The sequence below is a fragment of the Halichoerus grypus genome, chromosome 11 (genome assembly GCF_964656455.1).
Source record: "Halichoerus grypus chromosome 11, mHalGry1.hap1.1, whole genome shotgun sequence".
Lineage (NCBI taxonomy): Eukaryota > Metazoa > Chordata > Mammalia > Carnivora > Phocidae > Halichoerus > Halichoerus grypus.
Window position 1 is genome coordinate 102800698 of NC_135722.1, and position 21168 is coordinate 102821865.

A 21168-nucleotide genomic window follows, 5' to 3' on the forward strand; every position below is an offset into this window, starting at 1 on the left:
TCGTCACAACAACCCTGGGAGATAGAGTTGTTCTACAGACGCGGACACTCATGCAGAGAGAGAGAAATCATTTGCCCAGAGTCACTCAGTGAATAAGTCGTGGGGCTGGGTTTCGACCACTTCAGAGCCTGCACCATTAACCAGGACACCCTAAGGCCCCCTGCGTGGCTCCCGCATCCCCTGGCATCCCCCAGGACAAGTGGCTCCCCAGGGCCCCATGACAAGGAGAGGGTATGGGTGTCTCTCAGAGGCACAAGCAGGCTGCGTGCTCCAGCAGCGCTCCTCCACACACCACCCTGCTGCCACCTCGGAGATAAACTGCAGGGAGCCCTGACCCAAAAGCTAGGAACAAGCTTCGTATTATCTGTCACGGCCCGGCCTGGAGGCATCTCAGGTTCAGTGTGGAAGGTGGGACAACTATTGGAGCCTCAGCAGAAACACTCTCTCAAGCTGGAAAACTTTTAGACTCAGAGAAATCTGGGGAGCTGAATTCAGACATGCAACACAGAGGCAGCTAGACAAGGGCGCTGGATTCGGAGGCAGGGAGCCTATTAAATTCCATTTCTGCTACGAAGGAAGAAAGTGACCTTCTGCCTCGGTTTCTCATCTCTTCCATACAGGGTTGGCCCAAGTAGCATCTGAGCACTCTTGTGGGTGGGTCTCCATTTTGATTTCTCTGTCACATCCACACCTAGTTCTCAGGGTCTAGTCAGATGGTAGGTCGGCGTTGCTCAATGCCCTGTGTGATCGGCAGAGGCCGCCCGGAGCACTGCGGAGGAGTCGGAAGCGAAAGCCAGGCTCAGACACAGAGTGTCGTATTCAGCAAGGGTTAGCTTCCTTGGACTCAGGAGGCCGCACTTCCTCAGGAGGCTTCAGGTTAGCTGCCGTCTGTGGTCTCTCGAGCGAGTCCAGTGAGCGGCCAGCAGAGCAAGAGTAAAGGGATAAACAAGTACGCACGGTCACAGTCTAGGAATAAGCTAATCCTGATCCTCGCTGATGGGAAGGTGACTCACCACAAGGAAAACAAAGGCATTCAGGAAATTCGAGGAAGCCCCCGGGCTGCACCTCATGCACAGAAAAGAGGTGAACAAAGGATGGACTGTTTCCACTCCCACGTTCACTTGCCCAACCTCGTTCTTCCACTTCTATGTTTTCTTGTTTGCAGCTTCGTGTTTTGTGAATTCGATGCATGCTTATCCTGTGTTAGAAACAGCAACTGCCCACCCGTTTATAGGAAGGGAGTGCTGAGGGAGTAGGAAAGAAAACTGCTGTCTTCCTAATCCCATTACCTCAAAGATCTTCAAATACCAGAAAGAGTGCCAAGCCTGGTCAGTGGTCCAGCTATCCCACTGACTGTTCAGAGCAGGGAAAACATTCAGAACAGGCAGAACATGCAGACATTATCTTATTATCTATCAACCTCCACATTACTTTTGAAAATAAACGTTGAAAAATATTAATAATTAAGTAAAAAACTTAATATTATTTCACACAAGAGGTAGTTCGGCAATTGTCTTAAAGCATAAACTCTGAGGCCAAACTGCCTGAGTTCAATCACATTTGATTTTACCCCTTATTATTTGTGGGACTTTGTAAAGTTACTTACCTTCTATGTAACTTGGTTTCTTCATCTGTAAAATAGGGAGAAATACAGTAGCTACCCATAGGCCGTTGTGGAGATTAAATCAGTTAATATATATAAAGCATTTGGAACAGTACCTGGCACAAAGTAAGTGCTACTTAATTATTTAATGCCTAAAAAAGGCATCACAAATGATATATTGATGTACAAGAAAGGACAAGTATTGTAGCCATATAAATATTTGCAGATAAAATGGTACCTATAACAAGGACTAAAAGTACTAACTTGTAACTCTTACAAGAAATGGCTGTCTGACTTTCCACAGTCTCCCCACCCCCACCCCCTCACCCCCCGCCCCCAGCCCCACCTTTGCCACCCTTCAAGCTTCTAAGTAAAATGTCTTCTTGCGTGCTGGGTCAGCTCCTTTCTTACAGAGAAAATAAACCGTGGGTGAGGGGTTGAATTATTTCACATAATAAAGAGTTACGAGAGAGGGTGGAGAAGAAATAGCAAAGCAAAGTTTGGGATGAGTATTGTGGGGGCTGAGACGGAAAGGAGCCTCTGTGGAGTGAGCGGAGAGGCTCAGGGATTTCCCAAGAGCTGTTCTTGGTTATAAACCGGTTGTCTCTTAATGTCCTTCAAGACATACTAGTGAAAATAAGAGTAATTTTACCTCTGATCACTGGACTGTATTTGACTATGGTTCAGCAGTGAAACTGGGACATATGGACCACCCCCACCCTGCTTTTATGTAAGTTATGTCCATGTATATAGACAGAATGAAGTTAAATATATATACCTGATAGAAGTGGGAAATAATTTAACATATGCAAAAACCTACATATTTATCTATGCATATGCATATAACCTGTATGTAAAAATAAATTTAGACTCAGATGTTTGAGTCCAACAATCTCAAAAAGCTTTTGGCTAAATGAACAAAATAAGCAGACAGCACATTTAAAGAGCTTGGGAACATTTTTCTTTTTTTTTAAAGATTTTATTTATTTGACAGAGAGAGACACAGCGAGAGAGGGAACACAAGCAGGGGGAATGGGAGAGGGAGAAACAGGCTTCCAGTCGAGCAGGGAGCCCGATGCGGGGCTCGATCCCAGGACCCTGGGATCATGACCTGAGCCGAAGGCAGACGCTTAACGACTGACCACCCAAGAGCCTGGGAACATTTTTCAATAGTCTATTTTTCTTCCTTCCTTCCCTTTCTTTTTCTTTCTCTTTCTTTCTTTCTGTCCCTTCCTTCCTTCTTCCTTTTTCTTCCTTCCTTCCTTCCTTCCTCCCTCTCCTTCTCTTTCTTTCTTTTAAAGCCAAACAAACTTAGGTTCAAATCCCAGCTCTTCCATTTAATGAATGACTTTGAACAAGACCCCTCATCTCCTTAGACCCCAGATTTCTTACAGTGAACTGGAGCTGACTCCCACCTCAAGGACTACAGTGACAGAGATGCTGGACACACAGTGGTGAGCATAACATTAATTCACAAGAAGCCAACCAATACCAACAACCTTAAGTCAGTTAACTATGCAATCTTAAATGAGAGTGGAAAACATTATACCCCACAATCTGGTTAGGTTGCTTTTTTTTCTTTTCTAAATACAGTTTTCTCCTTCAAGAATACAGCCTTGGGGCGCCTGGGTGGCTCAGTTGTTAAGCATCTGCCTTCGGCTCAGGTCATGATCCCAGGGTCCTGGGATCTAGCCCCGCATCGGGCTCCTTGCTCTGCAGGAAGCCTGCTTCTCCCTCTCCCACTCCCCCTGCTTGTGTTCCTTCTCTCGCTGTGTCTCTCGCTGTCAAATAAATAAATAAAATCTTTAAAAAAAAAAAAAAAAAAGAATACAGCCTCAACTTTCCCCCCTAATACTTTGGGAGTTATTGAAAGTTATTATGGCAACAAAACTAGGCCCCTGTTTGCTGAAAAGCATGTAATTGCCTGAGTGTTGCCACAGATCTATTTAGTTCATGCTCTACAAAAAACCCTGCTCTTAGGGGCCAAGCAGATGGAATGATAAAAGGCATTCTTTGCAATACCAGCTGAGGCTCTCTCTCCCTGGGGCAGACCTCCTCTCCACAAGTTGGGACAGTAACTACCCACCAATCTCGACCGTTCATCCTGCTATAAAGGGAGTACCTTGTCGGTGAGCACTTGTGTAAGAACAGCTACCAAATGGTGGTGTGGCCATGACAGCAATTTCCTAAAAGATCCTTGATTCAGCAATTTACTAAAAGATCCTTGATTCAGAATCCTTGGTTCTGTTTTGTCTTTAAAGTAGTAGTTGAGGGGCGCCTGGGTGGCTCAGTCGTTAAGCGTCTGCCTTCGGCTCAGGTCGTGATCCCGTGGTCCTGGGATCGAGCCCTGCATCGGGCTCCCTGCTCCGCGGGAAGCCTGCTTCTTCCTCTCCCACTCCCCCTGCTTGTGTTCCCTCTCTCACTGTGTCTCTCTGTGTCAAATAAATAAATAAAATCTTTAAAAATAAATAAATAAAGTAGTTGAGGACTAAAAATATTTTATCCATAAATGGGAACGGAAAACTTCCAGGAAGATAAAATCACCCATATAACCAGGTTTGGAGAAGTACTTAGGGGATCTGATTTTATTTTGTGGTGGTTTTTCTCTAAGTGGAAACACATAAAGATAAGACCTATGTGAAGTATACTAGAAAAGTTCGGTATTAAATCTCAAAATTTTTACCAAACCAGGTTCAACCAGTTTAGAGGTGGCAGGCACTTTCATTCATTCAGTAACTAATTATTCAGCACCTGCTGGGTGGTGGGCAATAAGCTAGGTCCTGGTGAAAGAGGAGTAGTAAGACAACAGGCCTCTGGCCCGCATGACGCTGACATCCCCGTAATTAGGAAAGACAGTCAACTAATAGGCAAATACATGAGACAAAAGAAAATGTAGATAAATGTTTGAGACTGCAAGAAAGTGGAGTGTATAGGATTATAACGGAAAATAACAGGATTTCTACCTATACAGGTGACCAAGGAAGGCTTCTGCAAGAGGGGGACCTTTAGGCTGGGATCTGAAGAATGACTGGTTTTATGAAGAGGTGGGAGGTGGGGGTAAGGGGCAGAATTCCAGGCAGAAAGGCAGAAAATACAAAGATCTTGAGGCAGGAATGAAATTGGTGTGCCTTAGGACTTGAGAAAAGGCCAATGTGACCAGCTGCTCAGTGCCTGGGTCATATGAAGTATAAAGTTTGAGTTCATTTTAAAATCAAGAGGAAGCTTTCAAGGGGTAACAGGAGAGAAGGGAGAACTAAAGAAGTATGGAAAAGAACCAAAGTGCAAGCAGGAGACCAGCTAAGAGGCCATGTCAATAATCCAGGCAAGAAATGGTGGCCTTTTGGCCTGGGGCAGTGGCCCTGGAAATGGAGAGACAAAAATCATGCATATTTTAGAGGTAGAACTGGTAGAACTTTCTGATAGATTAGAAGTGACAGGAATCCAGGACAACTCCCAGATTTCTGGCTTGAAAAAAAAATGAGTGGATGGTGGCGGCATTTTCAGGAAAGACTGGTGGAAGAATAAATTCTGAAGGAGGAATTGGAAATGCACTTTTGGAAATGTTAACTTTGAGATGCCCGTGAGACACCTCACTACCCACCTATGGTTCTCCTGCAGGCAAATTAAACCTTTAAAAAGATGAAGGACAACACTAGCCCTTCTATTTCTTCAGGTTGTCATCAGCCAGTGCTTGTATTTATTAAGATATTTGCGAAAAGTGAAAAAGGTTTTTAAACTGAGTTCATACTTATACTAAATTGGGAATTTTCACTAATAAACTGACTGCCTGAAGGTGAACTTGGGCTGACATACTGAGGACTTGTTTCCTGGGCATTTTGAAGAATACAAGCCTGGGATGTTGTTTCGGAAGGAAGGAAGGAAGGAAAGAAGGAAGGAGGGAAGGAGGGAGGGAGGGAGGGAAGGAGGGAGGGAAGGAACGAAGGAAGGAAGGAAGGAAGGAAGGAAGGAAGGAAGGAAGGAAGGAAGGAAGGAAAGGTCAGTGCTTTAATTCTTTTTTTTTTTTAATGATTAATACTCCTGTCTCGATGATGACAGAATGCCAGTAGGATTGGGTGGATAGATTCTGAAGGAAGCAAACTGACTGATGAGCTACTTGAAAGCCTAACTGCTGCTTTGAAAATCCTTCCAGTGGAAAGACCACCCTCCCCGACTTTTTATTTGTGGTGATAGCAGTTCTCTCTGCAGCTATGTGGACAGAGTGTTTATCTGGGACAGTTTCCAAAAGTGTCTTTCAACAGAATCTTGCTATAAAGTTAAATTGTGTGAAACTAACAATGATTTTTCTATGTGCAAGGGAGGCTAGAAATATCCCAGACAAAACAAAAGCAAAAGGAGCACAATCTGTTTCCCATCTTTAAAATAATTCTATTTCCAGGAGGAATGTAAAAGTTTGGAGTTTAAAAAAAAAAAACGAAACAGACACTCACCATAGATCTAGGCTATGAGTGGCTGCATGTACACAGCTGATCGTATTCTGGCCATTTTTATAACCCACTGGTAATGATTACATCAATTCAGGCCATATAAATGACAGTTGAGTTCTGGTCATTCTGTCCATAGTGATATGGTCAATATAATTTTTCTCAACTTCTTACCTTAGAGTTGGTTTTAATTTCAAGAATCATGCTTTAAAGATCTGTGTATGTCTACCCACAAAACCCACCACGCCCATTGGAAACAACCACTACTGCTCGAATATTTCACTCCCGCAAAAGGAAATGTGTTTTATTCCGGGCATCTAGAAGGGCATGACAGGCCTCCCCTCCCCCCACTGACCTCCCCAGCCTCCTCTCCTGCCGTTCTCCTGGTCACACTTTGCACTCTAGAATATATGTGCAATCCCCTCCCTCGAGTGTGCGTGGTTTTAGAGACTTGCTTCTAAGGAAAATCTAGAAATGTGATTAGGTCACAAGACTGTGACCTCCACCGTGCAGGGCCATGTGCTCGCTCACTGGCACTCTCTCTCTCCCTCCCCTCTCGCCTGCTCATGCTGAGGAAGCAAGCTGCCCTGTCATAAGCTGCTCTAGGCAGGGGCCCCCATGGCAAGAAAGGGAGGGAGAAATTGAGGACTCAGACCAACAACCCCATGAGGAACTGAATCCTGCCAACAACCCTTTTAGTGAGCTGGAAGCTGACCCTTCGTAATCCAGCCTTGAGATGACTGCAACCCATCAGTGACCCTAGGCCAGAGGTCCCAGCAGGGACACATCCAGACTTCTCACACATTCAAACTGCTATAATAATGATAAATGTACAGTTTCGAGCCACTATTTTGGGGTAATTTGTTATGTAGTGGTAGATAACCAGCGCACTCCCCTTGCAGGGTGGTCCTAAGGATAACCTGAGGTAACATAGAAAGTACTGAGCAAAATGCCTGAGGCCACAGCAGGTGCCCCGTCAGGTTAGGTCTGCCCTCCTTCCCTGCCGCTCCATTGCCCCTGCTCCGCCAGCTCCTGGCCACCATCACCTCATGTCTGGATCCCCACAATGGCTTTGCAACTGGTTTCCTTCCTTTCCTGTGTCCAGCTGGTGATCTTCCTTAAAAAGCAAACAGAAACCTCAACAGCTCCCTATTTCTCAAAGGATAAAAACTAAACTGATATTCCAGGCCCCCAGGCTGTCCCCATCCTGTATCTCCAAGCTAGCTCCCCCTTCCACACTCACATCTCATCACCCTTCTATTGAGATTAATCTATTCGCTATATCCCAAATACACTTGGTCCATTCCCACCAGCATCTTCACTAATGGAAGTGTATCTGTTCAGTACATATTTCCTCCTTTCTCCTGAATTCCAAAGGCCACCCTCCCTACCCCATCACTTCAAGGACCATTCAGGACTAACCTCCTCTACCTAGTTTTTCCAAAACTTACCACCTCATGATAATCTTTTTCCTTGTCTAATTTAATATGTACTCCTTTGGTATTTAAAATCACAGAGATGGGGATGCCTGGGTGGCTCAGGTGGTTAAGCATCTGCCTTTGGCTCAGGTCATGATCCCAGGGTCCTGGGACTGAGCTCCCTGCTCAGCAGGGAGCCTGCTTCTCCTCCTGCCTGCCGCTCCCCCTGCTTTTGTGTGCACTCTCTCTGTCAAATAAATAAATAAAATCTTTTAAAAAATAATAAAATAAAATCACAGAGATATAAAATCTGAAAATAGGCAGAAGCAACTTCAGAAAGCATCAGTTTCAAGCATTCATTTTACAGGTAAAGAGACTGAGGCTCTAAGAGGAGAAGGACACACCTGCATAGTAACAGCACGAGGACCAGAATTCAAGCCTCAAAACTCTCACATTATTAGATTCTAGAAACATTTACCAAGTGCTCATTATGTATAGGGCACTACAAAATTTCAATAGTTTCTACCAATATGCCATTCATATATTTAATCAACAACAAAATTACCGAGCGCTATTTACCAGATACTCTGCTTAGAATAAAGACTTTGCTCACAAGGAATTCAGGGCAGTAAGAACACAAAAAGGTAAAGCAACAATTACAATACAGTTCAATAGGGTCTCTGACAGCAGGTTCTAGGAAGACGTAAGAAAATCACCTACGTACTATCTTTGGTCCTGCCCTCCTTTACTCACCCATTCAGTTTGACAGACAGACAGCCTTCTCACTTTTTTAAGGAGAGCAAAAAAAAAAAAAAAAAATGTTCTCTTGAAGCAACTCATGAACAGCAAATATCTGGAGTACCCATGCTACTGTGAAAAATAGTGTTTTTCTAATGTGGTATCAGATCTACAAAATTAGATCTATTTTAAAAAATCCTCAAATATACATACATTATATATTTTATTTATTATATATTTTAGAGTCTGTGTTCAGGAGTCAGACAAACTCTGAGTGTCATACACTCAGTTTGCTATTTATTTGCTGAGTGATCCTAGGTAAGCCGCTTAAACTCACTGAATTTTAATTTTCTCATCTGCAAAATGGGAATAATATCCACCTTGCATGGTATCTGTGGGAATTAAAAATCCTGTCTTTCAAGTAATCAATACAGAATACAAGCATACATAACAAAAATTGTGTCTGGTAACTAAAACACATTCAAATTTAATTAAGTGGGCATTGATTATCAAAATTTATAAAATCCCTGTGGTTACTAACTCTCCAGAATAAAAGTGTACTCCTTTGAAAATTTTTCTAGTATAGTAATAACTGCATAGTCTTTTTACTATTTTCAGGCAGCAACATTCTGAGAATCTATTGTGTACTAGTTGCTATGTGGAGAGAAAAATAAAACCCTACCTTTAAGAAGTTTAGGATACAAATGAGAACAGAAGAGAGAACAGTTCTTTGTGCAAAGCAAGCAAATACATTCTTGCAGATTTAGTCATGAAAAAAAGAAACCAGACACCAAGAATATAGTTCAACTTAAGCAGGTGTTAAGTTTAATGATCAGAACAAAATGGGATCGATTAGGAAAAACTGTATATAAGGGACACATTACAGTATAATATATCCTTTCTCATGTTAATTTAATAGGATTTAATATATGTGATTATTCTTCAGTTTTCTGAATTAAAACTGTTCAGGTGACCATAAGGTCTGGAAACATGGAAAAATATACATAATAAATAGTTTAATGATACTCCAACAAATGTTCAGTGAACATGCTGATCCTCACTAGCAACTCATAGTTCAATAAGACATGCAAAACTGCATTGAACAACGTGCGCTGAACGGTATTTTCATCAATCCTTGTACATCCACCTACAATGCATCGCCAACGTGATTTGTGTGTCTCATTTTCACTGAATAAACTTGTGTCCCTACATACCTGAGAAGTAATCAAGGAAGAAGTATATGTTCTGTGGTCACCTGTATTTTTGTTTTTTTAAGTATCACCTACGATGTCTTATAAACACTTTCTCCATTCATATTATACCAAGAAAAAAATGAATACTAAAAATGAGATAACGGAAAAACAAAAATTGATTTATTTTACTTTTAAATTCCACACCACAACATTTTACTGAAAATGAAGTGATTTTTAATCTATAAATAAAAGACTCTCTAAATGATACTCAGGATGTTTTACAAGTTTGGTTTTAAGATAGATTTGAATTCACAACAGGTTTTATACACAAGGATTTCAATCAATTGGGCACTCCGGAACACAATGTGGAGGCATAACAAGTATGTGACGACTTCTTAATAGTCCCAGGGGATAAAGACCTTTTTCAAATATGGAAAGAAATTAGTCTTTCTACAGTATTAACCCCTAAAAGCTATTCTCCTTTATAGACAACGATATTATTGTCAGTTTCATACACTTTTACTTTATAAAGGACTCCCAGAGGAAGAAATTTCTGGAGGTTTTCCCAGATATATACAGCTACATTTTCTGTCGTGCTGTAGAAAAAAAAGGAAAGAAGATCAAAGGCAAATAAACAAAATTTCATTTTTGATATTGATAGAGAACAGAAATTCTAGACTTATGTTAAAACAAAACTTCAGAAATCACGCAGTGGTCAGATAAAATGTTGACAGCAATTCTTCTTTCTTACTATCTACATAAGGCAAGATGGTCATACTCACCTTACAACATCTGCAAAGTATGGCACATCCAGATCCAAATTCTTATGATCAAGGGGCTTCATAATTGCCTCCTATAGATAAAACAAAGGAAAAACACCACTCATTCCATTTAGGACTCAGATTCCAAAGTGTTCATCAGTTAGCCGCTAACTCAGTACTTGTAAGTATTCCGTCCATGTCTCACAAAGCAACGCTTAAGGTTGAAAAATAAAGCAAGGCCCAGATCTCCATAATGACTGGTTCTCCTCATCACTAAATGCAAAGAGGTAAGAAACCAAAAAGTAGAGAATTCACTGGAGCTTTCTTGTAACCAGCCATTGCGGTTCAGAACTGAGTTTAACGCTTCTTGAATTCTGTCCATAAACTTACCAAAAATACTAATCCCAAAAATACTTCTCCATACAGTCTTCTCTTCAGCCCAACACCACAATGTCATTAGGACAAGGATCCAGTGAGTACTACATTTTACAAAGCAGACTAAGAGTGAAATTATGTAAGTAGTTCTAAATTTCTGCTATGAGGAGTAATTTAAGAATGATCTTGGACTCTTAGGAGAAAAAGTATATAAATATGTGAAGACCGTTGCTTCCTAATACGTGTATATATTAACATAATGCTTTCCCTTGTCAGTGGCAAGAACAGTAATTGCCTTATTCTTTCTTTTTACTTTTAGGTAGTGTACAAAATCTAAGCACTTGTGAAACAATCTAATTTCCCAATGGTATGGTTCTCAGAAGAGTACATTAATAATAATAATAATTTTTTGAGCAAAACCAGACCATATAAAAAGAGTTAAGCCTTAAACCAAATAGCCTTTAAAACAGATCAAATGAAGGGCAGTTCCAACACGGATATCAAGAAAATACCTGTTTTCTCTTCAATTCCAGTTCAGGTCCCAACTTTTGTTTTGAAGCTTCTTCCACAGGCCTCTCTGACTTTACTCTATAAGCCACGATGAGCCACTGTTACTGATTGGACTGCATGGTGTCCCTCAGGTACAAAAAGTGGGCAAGAGTTCTCTACACAGAACCTCTCCTTGAGCACGTGGTCATATGCACGCATGGGACGCCTCATATTTCCTATACTCTTGTCTTGGATTGTACAGCACTCCGTGTATATATATTTTACGTGCCCAATAAATGCAAAAATTCTGTCTTTATAGCTTCCTAAAGTACTTGAAACACACTGCTATCTGTTCATTCACTGATTATTCTTTTCTTTTCTGAAGATTTATTTACTTATTAGAGAGAGCACGCATGCACGCGTGGGAGGAGAGGCAGAGGGAGAGAGAGAATCCTGAAGCAGACTGCCCACTGAGCACAGAATCCAATTCAGGGCTGATCCCAGGACCCCGAGACCATGACCTGAGCTGAAATCAAGTCAGTTGCCCAACCGAGTGACCCAGGCGCCCCTCTTATTCATTTATTCAGTTGAAACTTACTGAGCACTTATTATCGTCTGCCTCCTAAAAAAGTAACATGAGCACTCTGTGGGTAAGGGCTATGTCACACTCATCTGTGTACTCCTGGTACTTAGCTCGAAGACTGATGCAGAGCGGGTGAACTGGCTGAATATATGGATGATAAGGACTGCGGAAGCAGTAATCATCATTAATAGCATTTTTATGAGACAAATGTCAGATTCTAGAACAAGAGTAAGGAGCAGACGGGGCGCCTGGGTGGCTCAGTCGGTTAAGCATCTGCTTTTGGCTCAGGTCATCATCCTAGGGTTCTGAGATCAAGCCCTCCTTAGCAGGGGAGTCTGCTTCTCCCTCTGCAGCTCCCCCGCTTGTACGTGTGCGCGATCTCTGTTAAATAAAATAAATAAAATCTTAAAAAAAAAAAAAGTAAGGAGCAGAGTTTAAGTGAAGAACTGAACAGGTAAAATGATGGAATAATAACAAAGCTGGATAGAAGGAAGTCCACTCCCAATTTTGTAAAAGACTAACCACACAACCTAAGTAAGGCAAGTCCGTGAACTGTTTGGCCTCTCTCAATCTTAATCTATGGAATGAAAAAGTTGGTTTAGATAATCTCTAAGGTCTCTGACAATGCAGGATTTCTATAATGATACAGTCAGCAAGTCCTTGATTGAACTCCTTCTTCTGTGTTATCCCTATGGTGAACTGCCTCAGTGAGTTTATGATAAAATTAGAATGAATAACACAGGGTAGTGTTAAAAATCTATGATCAAAGGCATAAGGAAAATCCAGAGAAGGAAAAGAAAGCCTCAAGGAGAAAGCTGTGTCTTGAAAGAAAGGCAGAATCTGTTAAATGGAGGAAATCAGGATACACCAGCAAGAAATACAAGAAAGACAAGCCTGTTAAGGTTATTCCCGTCATTGCAATACAACTGTGACTGATCTCCCTTAAATCACCCAAACACCTTTAGAAAAACATGAGAGTAGTTCCTCCAACTAATTCCCTACTCCCACACCCAATTCCACTCACAAGGTCATGGAACCTCTGGAGATACTTGGTTGGGGAAGTGATAAGGGGGCCACCAAATACACTTAGAGGACAGTACGTAATAAGCATCCAACATGACATTACCTCCATATACTCTTTGAGGTCAGTCAAATTCATAACCATTCCTGTAACAGGATCAATCTAAAGAATAAACAAAGGTGAATGTTACTATAATATGCTCTTCATATTTAAACCTCTGTTAAATTATTAAAGGCTGTACAATGTGCAGAAATCGTGCCCATGTCTGCCTTCATCCCCGGGACACTCATCGATCTCATTATGGAAACACCAGGTGCTCCAGGAACCCCTTTCATGGTACTGCTCTTCTACCTGTCCACATAGAGCAGATTAAAGATAACCCTTTGGGAGAGGAAAGGCCTAGAATGGCAGCAGCTCACCATACACAATGGACAACAATGAAGCAATATTGATTTGAACAGAATTTTTCAACACAGAATCCATCGTGTTGGCTGAGAGGGCCCAGCAATCTGGACAAATCACACAGATCTTTTCAGCACGTACCTCTCCATGCACCGTCACCACAACTATGGGAAAGAAAACAGAATACCAAAAAAACCACATGACTTTGAACAGATAACACCCAAGCATAAGTTAACAACATAAATTGTTAGGTCTCTATCCTGCAAAGCTCTATTTATGTTTTCCCTCAAACAGCTGTTCTTTTAGTTAAGATCTTTTTCTCAACCAAAGCAAGACTCGGCCAAGACAGAGAAGCTCAGCAGGAGCTTTGGCTAAGCAGAGGATCCCAGCCAGAGCCAGAAAGGGTGTACATTCAGCTTATGATATTGATGCACTAGGTAGGAATGTCCACTAGGTAGGATTGAGATGCTGCTCGATCACTGCCTGAAAAAGTAGAACGTACAGGAAGACATCCAGCTACACACCAAGTTGGCCCAACGCTGGGCAGCACCTTTCTCAGCAAGCAAAACCACTACTGGGCTTAAAACTCTGATCCCTACAATCACATGAACATATACAGTTTATGGTAATATTTTGTAAATTAAGAACTGCTTGTATAAGCATTTGAAAAATGATGATCAGAGTGTTTTACAAATTAGTGACTTTTATGTATATTTTTCAGCTCCGTACAAACACCATTAGGTATTATGTGATACGTGAGCAAACTAAAAGTGACAAATATCATAGATCAAGTAAAAGGTGGTAACTAAACTAGAAATTCTGATCTTTTGACACTTTTTGAATCTTTTTACTCTACCCAACTATATGCTGTTGATACTCTATGCTCACAGGTGTTTTTTGAGATATCAGCTTTATCTCAAAGAATCAAGTCTCCTACACTCACATAAATTATTCTCTTGGAACACTGCAGGCAGTTTTAGACTCAACCTATTTTCCCAGCATACAGCATATTCCTAGTCAATATCTCCCTTTTGTCAGTCGTTATTTACACAAAGAATACAATCTAATGTTTCTAAGACGATCTAACTTTAACATTAGCCTCGGAAATACCTAATTAGAAGGAAGCAGGTGCCAAAAGAATCTCATTATGCACACTAACGCCAAGGCAAAAAAAAAATTGTTTAAACCATTTGTTATCTCTAACAGAGCAGATATTTGCAAGGTAAAATTTAAGACACATCCAACCAAGGCAACGGATTTTTTTCATTCTGAACTTCCATGTAACGTCTCATTCAAGGCTCAAATATGCTTTGTCCATAAAGTTTCTTACTTGTTCAGACTGTATTTGCTGATCACACTTTCACCCTTATTGAAAGGGCTAAAATGTCATCAGTTTTTCTCTCACCTTTATAATTGTGCCCATGGCCATTTAGATTGTTGCATTTCCCAAACAGTTTCAAGTTTTCTTCATTACTCAGAGATTTGCTGACCAAAAAAAAAAAAAAAAAAAAATTAACATGACACAAGTTCAGACACCTGTTCTGTTCCCTACATTTATTATTTGCTCTAGCCTTTGAAAAGCTTCACAATTTATTATCTTAGCTCACCAAATGGAGTCATAAATCAACTTGATTTCATTATTCCACTTTCTGTCAGGAACCAGTGTATGCCCCCTAATTAGGCTACTGTAATGTACAAATGAGTGTGAACAAAGTCCACACCCTTGTTCCACAGCAAGATTCCAACTGATCTGCTCAAGGCCCTTCTATTTTTCAACTCAACAAACATGTACTGGGTACCCATTACATAGGAGGCATGGCTTGAATGAAGCAAGGACTTACAACGATAAAAGAAGACGCTTGTCTTCAAGTGGCTTAAAAATCTCATTTCTCCTGAAAAATAATTACATGACCTACTACATCTCCTCTTTAACAACCTTGCATTATTATGCCAGAATTATTGCCCACTGACGACTTCACCAATCCGTACAGCAGTATTCAAATTAAGTAAAAATTTAAAATTACAGTGCTCAGCTGTATTCTGGGCAGAAAACAATTTTCTTAATGAATTTTTACGTCTATACCTGTCCAATCCACTATGCATCTTCAATGAGGCCTTCTATGTGTGAACGTCCTATTATACCACCCCTTCCTTCTCGAGATTCTCTCTTCTCCCCCGCCCCACCCTCATCCACGTACATTTAGAATGCTACGGTTCACAAAGCTCTGGCACAAAATTATCCCACTGTACCCTCCACAAATTGGCCAGATCGTGCACTCCGCACAGAAGGCGGGGACAGGTACGTGTTGATCGCTGCTGCATCCCCGTCACCTAGTACAAGACCTGACACGCTGGTCACAAATACCTGCCCAGTGAATGAATGGATGACTCTTGTTAGAAATTATTATCCTCATTCTACGGACAGGGAAACGTACGCTGAGAGCGGAGCTTGCTGATGAGAGGCAAAACGCTCCTCAACATCAGCTCCTCGGCGCAGTCAAGCAGCCTGAACGCTCCGGGTTCAAACCCCGGCTGTGCTCCCTGCTCTCAGGGCTGCCCTAGGCAGGGAACGCCTGGGTTCGGGACACCGGTGGTAAGAAGGGCATAAACCTGTAGCGGTCCCGGTGACGGTGGCTAGCGCTCCTGACACCACAGCAGCTCACACTTGCCGAGAGTTCGCCACACGTCTGACACTGTGTCAACCGCGCCAGGCGAACTGCTCTGGGCGCCACTAGGAACCGTGCGCTCCCCCGAAGCTGCTCCAGGGCACCGAGCCGCGGGGGAACCTTAGCCTTCGGGTTCCGCACGCAGGGCCGCGCCCTCCGCTCGGCTCCGTCTGCCAGCGCGCCCTACAGCGCCCCACAGCCTCTGGTCGACTCCAGCTGTCACCGTCAGCGTGGCGCGCGTCGGCTCTCACACCTGCGCTCCCGCCCCCGGGCCCCGCCCCCCCGCCGTGGGCACTGTGGGCGCCACCCCCCACCTGTGGAGTCGGTGGGTCGCGCTGAAGGAGACGAGGCGGGACACCCGCGCCCGGCGGCGACAGCCCTCGCCCGCGCCCGCCACGCTCATCGCCTCGCCTCCGCACTCGGCTGGCGCCGGGGCTGCAAGACAGCGCGTCCCGCGTCTGCGCAGTGCGGCCGGCGCGCTGGGACGCGCTCTCCGCCCGCGCTGCGACTGGCTCCCTCCGCTGGTCTGGAGGCAGTAAAGCGTCCGGTACCGTGAGTCTCTGGGATCCAGAGCTGGGCTAAGCTAAGCAAACCTCCCGGCGGTCGGTCAGTAAAGCGTCCGGTACTGTGAGTCTCTGGGATCCAGAGCTGGGCTAAGCTAAGCAAACCTCCCGGCGGTCGGTCAGTAAAGCGTCCGGTACTGTGAGTCTCTGGGATCCAGAGCTGGGCTAAGCTAAGCAAACCTCCCGGCGGTCGGTCAGTAAAGCGTCCGGTACTGTGAGTCTCTGGGCGAGCAGAGCTGGGCTAAGCTAAGCAAACCTCCCGGCGGTCGGTCAGTAAAGCGTCCGGTACTGTGAGTCTCTGGGCGAGCAGAGCTGGGCTAAGCTAAGCATACCTCCCGGCGGTCGGTCAGTAAAGCGTCCGGTACTGTGAGTCTCTGGGATCCAGAGCTGGGCTAAGCTAAGCAAACCTCCCGGCGGTCGGTCGGAAAAGGTGGGTGGGACCTTAGTGTCTTTCATTATACTGACTGGCCAGCCCTAGGCCAAGTCGGGCCATTAGGGTCAGCCGGGCACACTTTGGGTACTGGAGGGACCTCTTTGAGATGCTCCTGCCGCTCCCTTCCAGAAAGCCCTAGTTAGAGTAACCTCCGCTGGCTGGTCACTCTGAGATGAGCCCCAGGGCCAGTCCACTTATAGCATAAAGGGAGCGGGAATTCCAGGGCACGTGTGGGAGCACTTGGCTTTCGGAAATGATACTACCTTTGGCCTGTTTGTAAAGATTCTTCTTATTAAGGGAAATTCTCAAGCTTTCCTTCTCATCCACACACATGAAGCCATTTATCACAGTGTGAACACATGCAGCCGTGAACACACACACATTAGAGATTCTCTGTCACCTCCAGAGTGAACGGATCTTGTTTCCTCACACCTATCTGTAAGGAGTATCCACACTACTTGCAGTTCCCAGTATTATGTCACCTCTCTTCACCATTCATTTCCTCACTAAATACGTACTGAATAGCTAACCATGAGGCTGGCAGGGTTCCAGGTACTGGGAAGGATAGATTAGATCATGAGAGTGGCAGGCATACAGGCCCCAAATGTTGATTTCTCTCAAATGTCTCCTGTCTCCGGCTATATACTCTGTTCTGCATGAAATTATTGTCATGTAGCAAACATTAACACATTTTCAAATATTTTTATTCTCTTCCCTGTTGGGCTGTAAAAAAATGTCAAAGAAGGATAAACTTCGGAGACATCTGAGATAGACATTATTATCTAGTTCAGTGCTCTCACAGATAGGAAAACACGGGCCCAGATAAGTGAATTACTCATCCAAGACCACTTACAATAAAACAGTATTTCCTGGGCATTGACCACATCGTGGATAAAATACTTGACTCATTCCGAATGAAGTCTTAAGAATCAAAATACAAAGTCGAAGGAATTTCTGAGAAATTGCTATAATTACTTTAGTAAAACATGGCATTACATTTGCAGAGCTCTTTCTCTAAATGTTTTTATTAAGGGTACTCACCAAATTTACCCTCAGTGATCCTGTTATGGATTCAACCATGTCCCCCCAAAATTAATGTTGAGCCCCCCAGTACCTCAAAATATGACTTTATTTGGAATAGGGTCTTTGCAGATGTAATTAGTTAAGAGAAAGTCACAAGGGGGAAGCCCTAGTCCCTTTACCCCTTCCCTGTGCACCACATACTCCCTTTCCTTGAGTCTCTGGACACTGCTGAGTGATAAGCTGGGCTTAGGGAGAGGAAGAAGCCCTGCTTAGGCTTAAACTTAGTCATATGCTCATTCAATTTTACCAGAACTCTCTGCACTAGATTACCAGGCGTAGGCATATTACAAAATGTCATTGATCCTTTTTTGTCTTCTCCTTCAAGAACCTCATAGATGACAGAGCCACAGAAGAATTTGGGCACCCTTGGGTCAAAATCTTATGATTGTACCGCTAACCTTTATATGTTTGAACTTCACTCCCTGTGATTAGGATGGAATTTATAGAGGAAAGACGTTATCAGCTTTGCATACTTCACAGAAGTCAGCTAGAATCTCCTCCACCCTTTAGATCCGGATTAAGATCTAAAACAATCTTCCATGTCTTGTCTGGGGGAGTACAATGCCTTTTTGAGGATTTCTGTGAGATATATTTACGTTCTCTTACAATGACTTCAGCCTCGAAGCTCCCACATCTGCTGTCTTAGCCGTACTTAGGCATCTTCTCGTCATTCTGGTACCTACTGCTTTTGTTTTGTGTTTCATCAAGCCAGACACAAAACTTAGAACTTTCACTTTATTGCCACAATGTAAACCATTACCTGTGGCATTTTCGTACCTGTGGGAACACTTCACTGAAAAGGACAAGGTTTATGATGTCTGTAATAACTCCTGAGGATAACTGGGAAGAAACTGGCTATGCTGGTCCAGGGGTGTGCATGAACCATGAGTTCACAGTTGCCCCAAACTACACATCTAGGAGGCTTCCCCAGCAACATTCAACATGCAGAGGGAGCGAGGACAGTTTAACTGGCCCCAGGCTGGAGTTACGTGGAGAGAGGAAGTATAACTGAAGGAAAAGGGAACAAGAGATCTTGAAGGTGTTGGCAAGAGTATGGTCTAAGTGACAGACGTAGCGGGATTTGGGCTGTTGGTAAAACTGGGGGTGAGAGAGGGGGTTTAGAAATGAGATTATATGGCCTCTAGTGCCACCTGTTGCCCGACTGAATGAAGAACTACTGACTTCTCATCAATTTCTGGAGAACTATACACCTGGAGATTAGAAGAAATGCCTGATTTTAGTGACGTCCCTCAAAACAACACCCTCCCAAGGCTGAGCTGGGGGCAGGGCAGAAGGTGGCAGTCGGTGGTTCAACTGCCATGGCGTCTGTGGACAGCAGAGAAACAGTTTGGAAGAAAGCCTCTAAGCATGACATAGCTGGCTTCCCGTCCTCTGGGAGCCCTAGGACCCGTGCTAACAGGCAGGCTGGCGGGGAAAACGAGGTGCTTTTTAGAGCTATATGCATATTTTACTATCTACAATTATTTGTATTTTTTCTCTCAAGTGTGAGAACCTCTGTCACCCACCCTATCTGGTGGAGGTAATGACTCAGCTCTACTTTTTCTTTCTCGTATATTTATTATCTAGAGGAAGATCTATCTAGTAAATATAAATTTAAAACTCTCTTCAAAAGGTTGTATCAACACTTGTTTAATGTTTTTAAGAAAGAGCTCTAAAAAATTATAAAACCATTATTATCTCAAGAATTCTGTTTTTAATAGAAATTTTAAAACCAGGTGTCTGTGGTTTGGAAGGGAAGGTGCCCTTTTTGCTCTCCCTTTTGTACGGAGCATGTTCATTTTAAAGCTAGTTTCCAGGTGTTTCGAGTTGCTCCATCACATGGTTACAAAGGTGCCATGGAACCCATAAGGCATTTGCACAGGTACTTCTGCTCGGCCCAGTTCTTTAAAGCTCTTGGCATCCAAGACTAGGAGAAAATTGTTTTCATTCTAGAACGGAAAGACAATACTGAAAATTCTTTTGATAATGTCTTATGCATCTTCCTATCTATCCTCAGCACCTAGCACAGTGCTTTGACTATCCATCCATTCACTAAATGTTTGCTGAATGGCTGAACGAGCCTGAGAAGGACATTATGGCTGAAGAAGTTCATACCTAGAGTGAAGAAATTAAGTTGTTTATATCAATTACCTTCAGAGGATCTCTTGGAGTTTAAGGATCTCGTTACCTGCCCCTTTTCAATCTCCTAAGAGACAGAATTTTTTTCTTCCAAATTAGAAATGTTTCCATTTTGTGTTACTTTGGAGCTGTACAAAGGGTAGCATTACAAGGCAGATTGATATTTGCCCTGGTGTAATTACATGAGTGGCAAGTACATGGTATGAGGACAAAGTCCTCCTAAGCCTATGGCAGATATTAGTAATTGATCACGGCACTTTTCTCACCAAACCCTTAAAAAGCCTCAGGCGATGCCTGGGTGGCTCAGTTGTTAAGCATCTGCCTTCAGCTCATGTCATGATCCCAGGGTCCTGGGATCAAGCCCCGCATGGCGCTCCCAGCTCCGCAGGAAGCCTGCTTCTCCCTCTCCCACTCCCCCTGCTTGTGTTCCCTCTCTCTCTGTGTCTCTCTCTGTCAAATAAATAAAATCTTTAAAATATAAAATAAAATAAAAAGCCCCAGAATCCTACATCCCAGGCACCCACTAATAACTGGTCAAAGCTGGTACTCAACCTATTTGCCACAAGACGGCCTTAGACAAGAAGTTAAGACATCGACATGATTGAGACACTAGGGCTCACCACATTAGACTTTTGGGGCACTCGGATGAAACTGGCAGCACAGTTAGTGGCATGAACATCAGACTAGACGTCAGAAGACAGATTTAAACACGGGCTTTACTACTATGATCTGACACAAGCTCTCTCAACTTCTCTAAGTTACAAATTCCACGTGTGTAAAATGGTATCCAACAAAGCTGTTCTGATGAGTAAATAAGGTGACATGTGTGAAAGTCATTTGTAAATGAATTCCTATGCAAATGTAAATTATGAGGATGATTCTATAAACAGAACGTTAAAGTAATAATAAGTCATGGATTATGATAAAAGGGTATGTACATATGAGGAGAGGAAGAAAAGGGAGAAAGTGCTGTATTGGAATCAAAAACTATTGATAGCATCACTGAATATAATCCTCAAAAGGCTCATTGCTACTTCTCTTTTTGACTAGTGATGAGGAGATACATATACCTGGTCAGGGGTGATCACTACAGAGAGAATAACCCCACCATCTTCTTCACTGGCTCCTGGTGCTGGAACAAACACTGGTTCTGAGGGGTAAAAGCCATCTTCTCTCCAAATCTAGAAGTCCCAAAAAAAGCATTTGATAGAAGGCTAGTTATGAGCAGGAAGCCTTCTATAGCTTTTGTCATTCCCAGC

General features: G+C 43.0%; 2 protein-coding genes across 3 annotated transcripts in view; both read right to left on the bottom strand.

The window, feature by feature from the left end:
• Positions 1-8998: 8998 nt before the first annotated feature.
• Positions 8999-16929, bottom strand: PTS (6-pyruvoyltetrahydropterin synthase). The gene is made up of 6 exons (XM_036096124.2): positions 16006-16929; positions 14431-14510; positions 13167-13189; positions 12729-12785; positions 10177-10247; positions 8999-9990 (listed from the first exon to the last, which is right to left on the bottom strand). The coding sequence occupies exons 1-6, from the start codon at positions 16092-16094 to the stop codon at positions 9867-9869; spliced, it is 444 nt and encodes a 147-aa protein (XP_035952017.2). The 5' UTR covers positions 16095-16929; the 3' UTR covers positions 8999-9866.
• Positions 16930-19402: 2473 nt separating this feature from the next.
• The window catches only part of BCO2 (beta-carotene oxygenase 2), a 40669-nt gene continuing 38903 nt past the window's right edge, over positions 19403-21168 (bottom strand). For both annotated transcript variants that reach the window (XM_078058991.1, XM_078058992.1), the window contains 2 exons: positions 20980-21090; positions 19403-19719 (listed from right to left, as the gene is read on the bottom strand). In XM_078058991.1, the coding sequence (XP_077915117.1) occupies positions 19606-19719; positions 20980-21090 (225 nt within the window). In that variant the 3' untranslated portion in view covers positions 19403-19605. The remainder of the gene's footprint in view (positions 19720-20979; positions 21091-21168) is intronic.

What these genes read in the sequence shown, in the direction of transcription:
- PTS (XM_036096124.2), bottom strand. Translation starts at nt 16,094, where the DNA reads ATGAGCGTGGCGGGCGCGGGCGAGGGCTGTCGCCGCCGGGCGCGGGTG. An exon ending in GCGACCCACCGACTCCACAG is followed by an intron (nt 14,511 to 16,005) that starts GTGGGGGGTGGC and finishes TTTTTTGGTCAG; the next exon opens with CAAATCTCTGAGTAATGAAG. An exon ending in TACTTTGCAGATGTTGTAAG is followed by an intron (nt 9,991 to 10,176) that starts GTGAGTATGACC and finishes TTTTTTCTACAG; the next exon opens with CACGACAGAAAATGTAGCTG.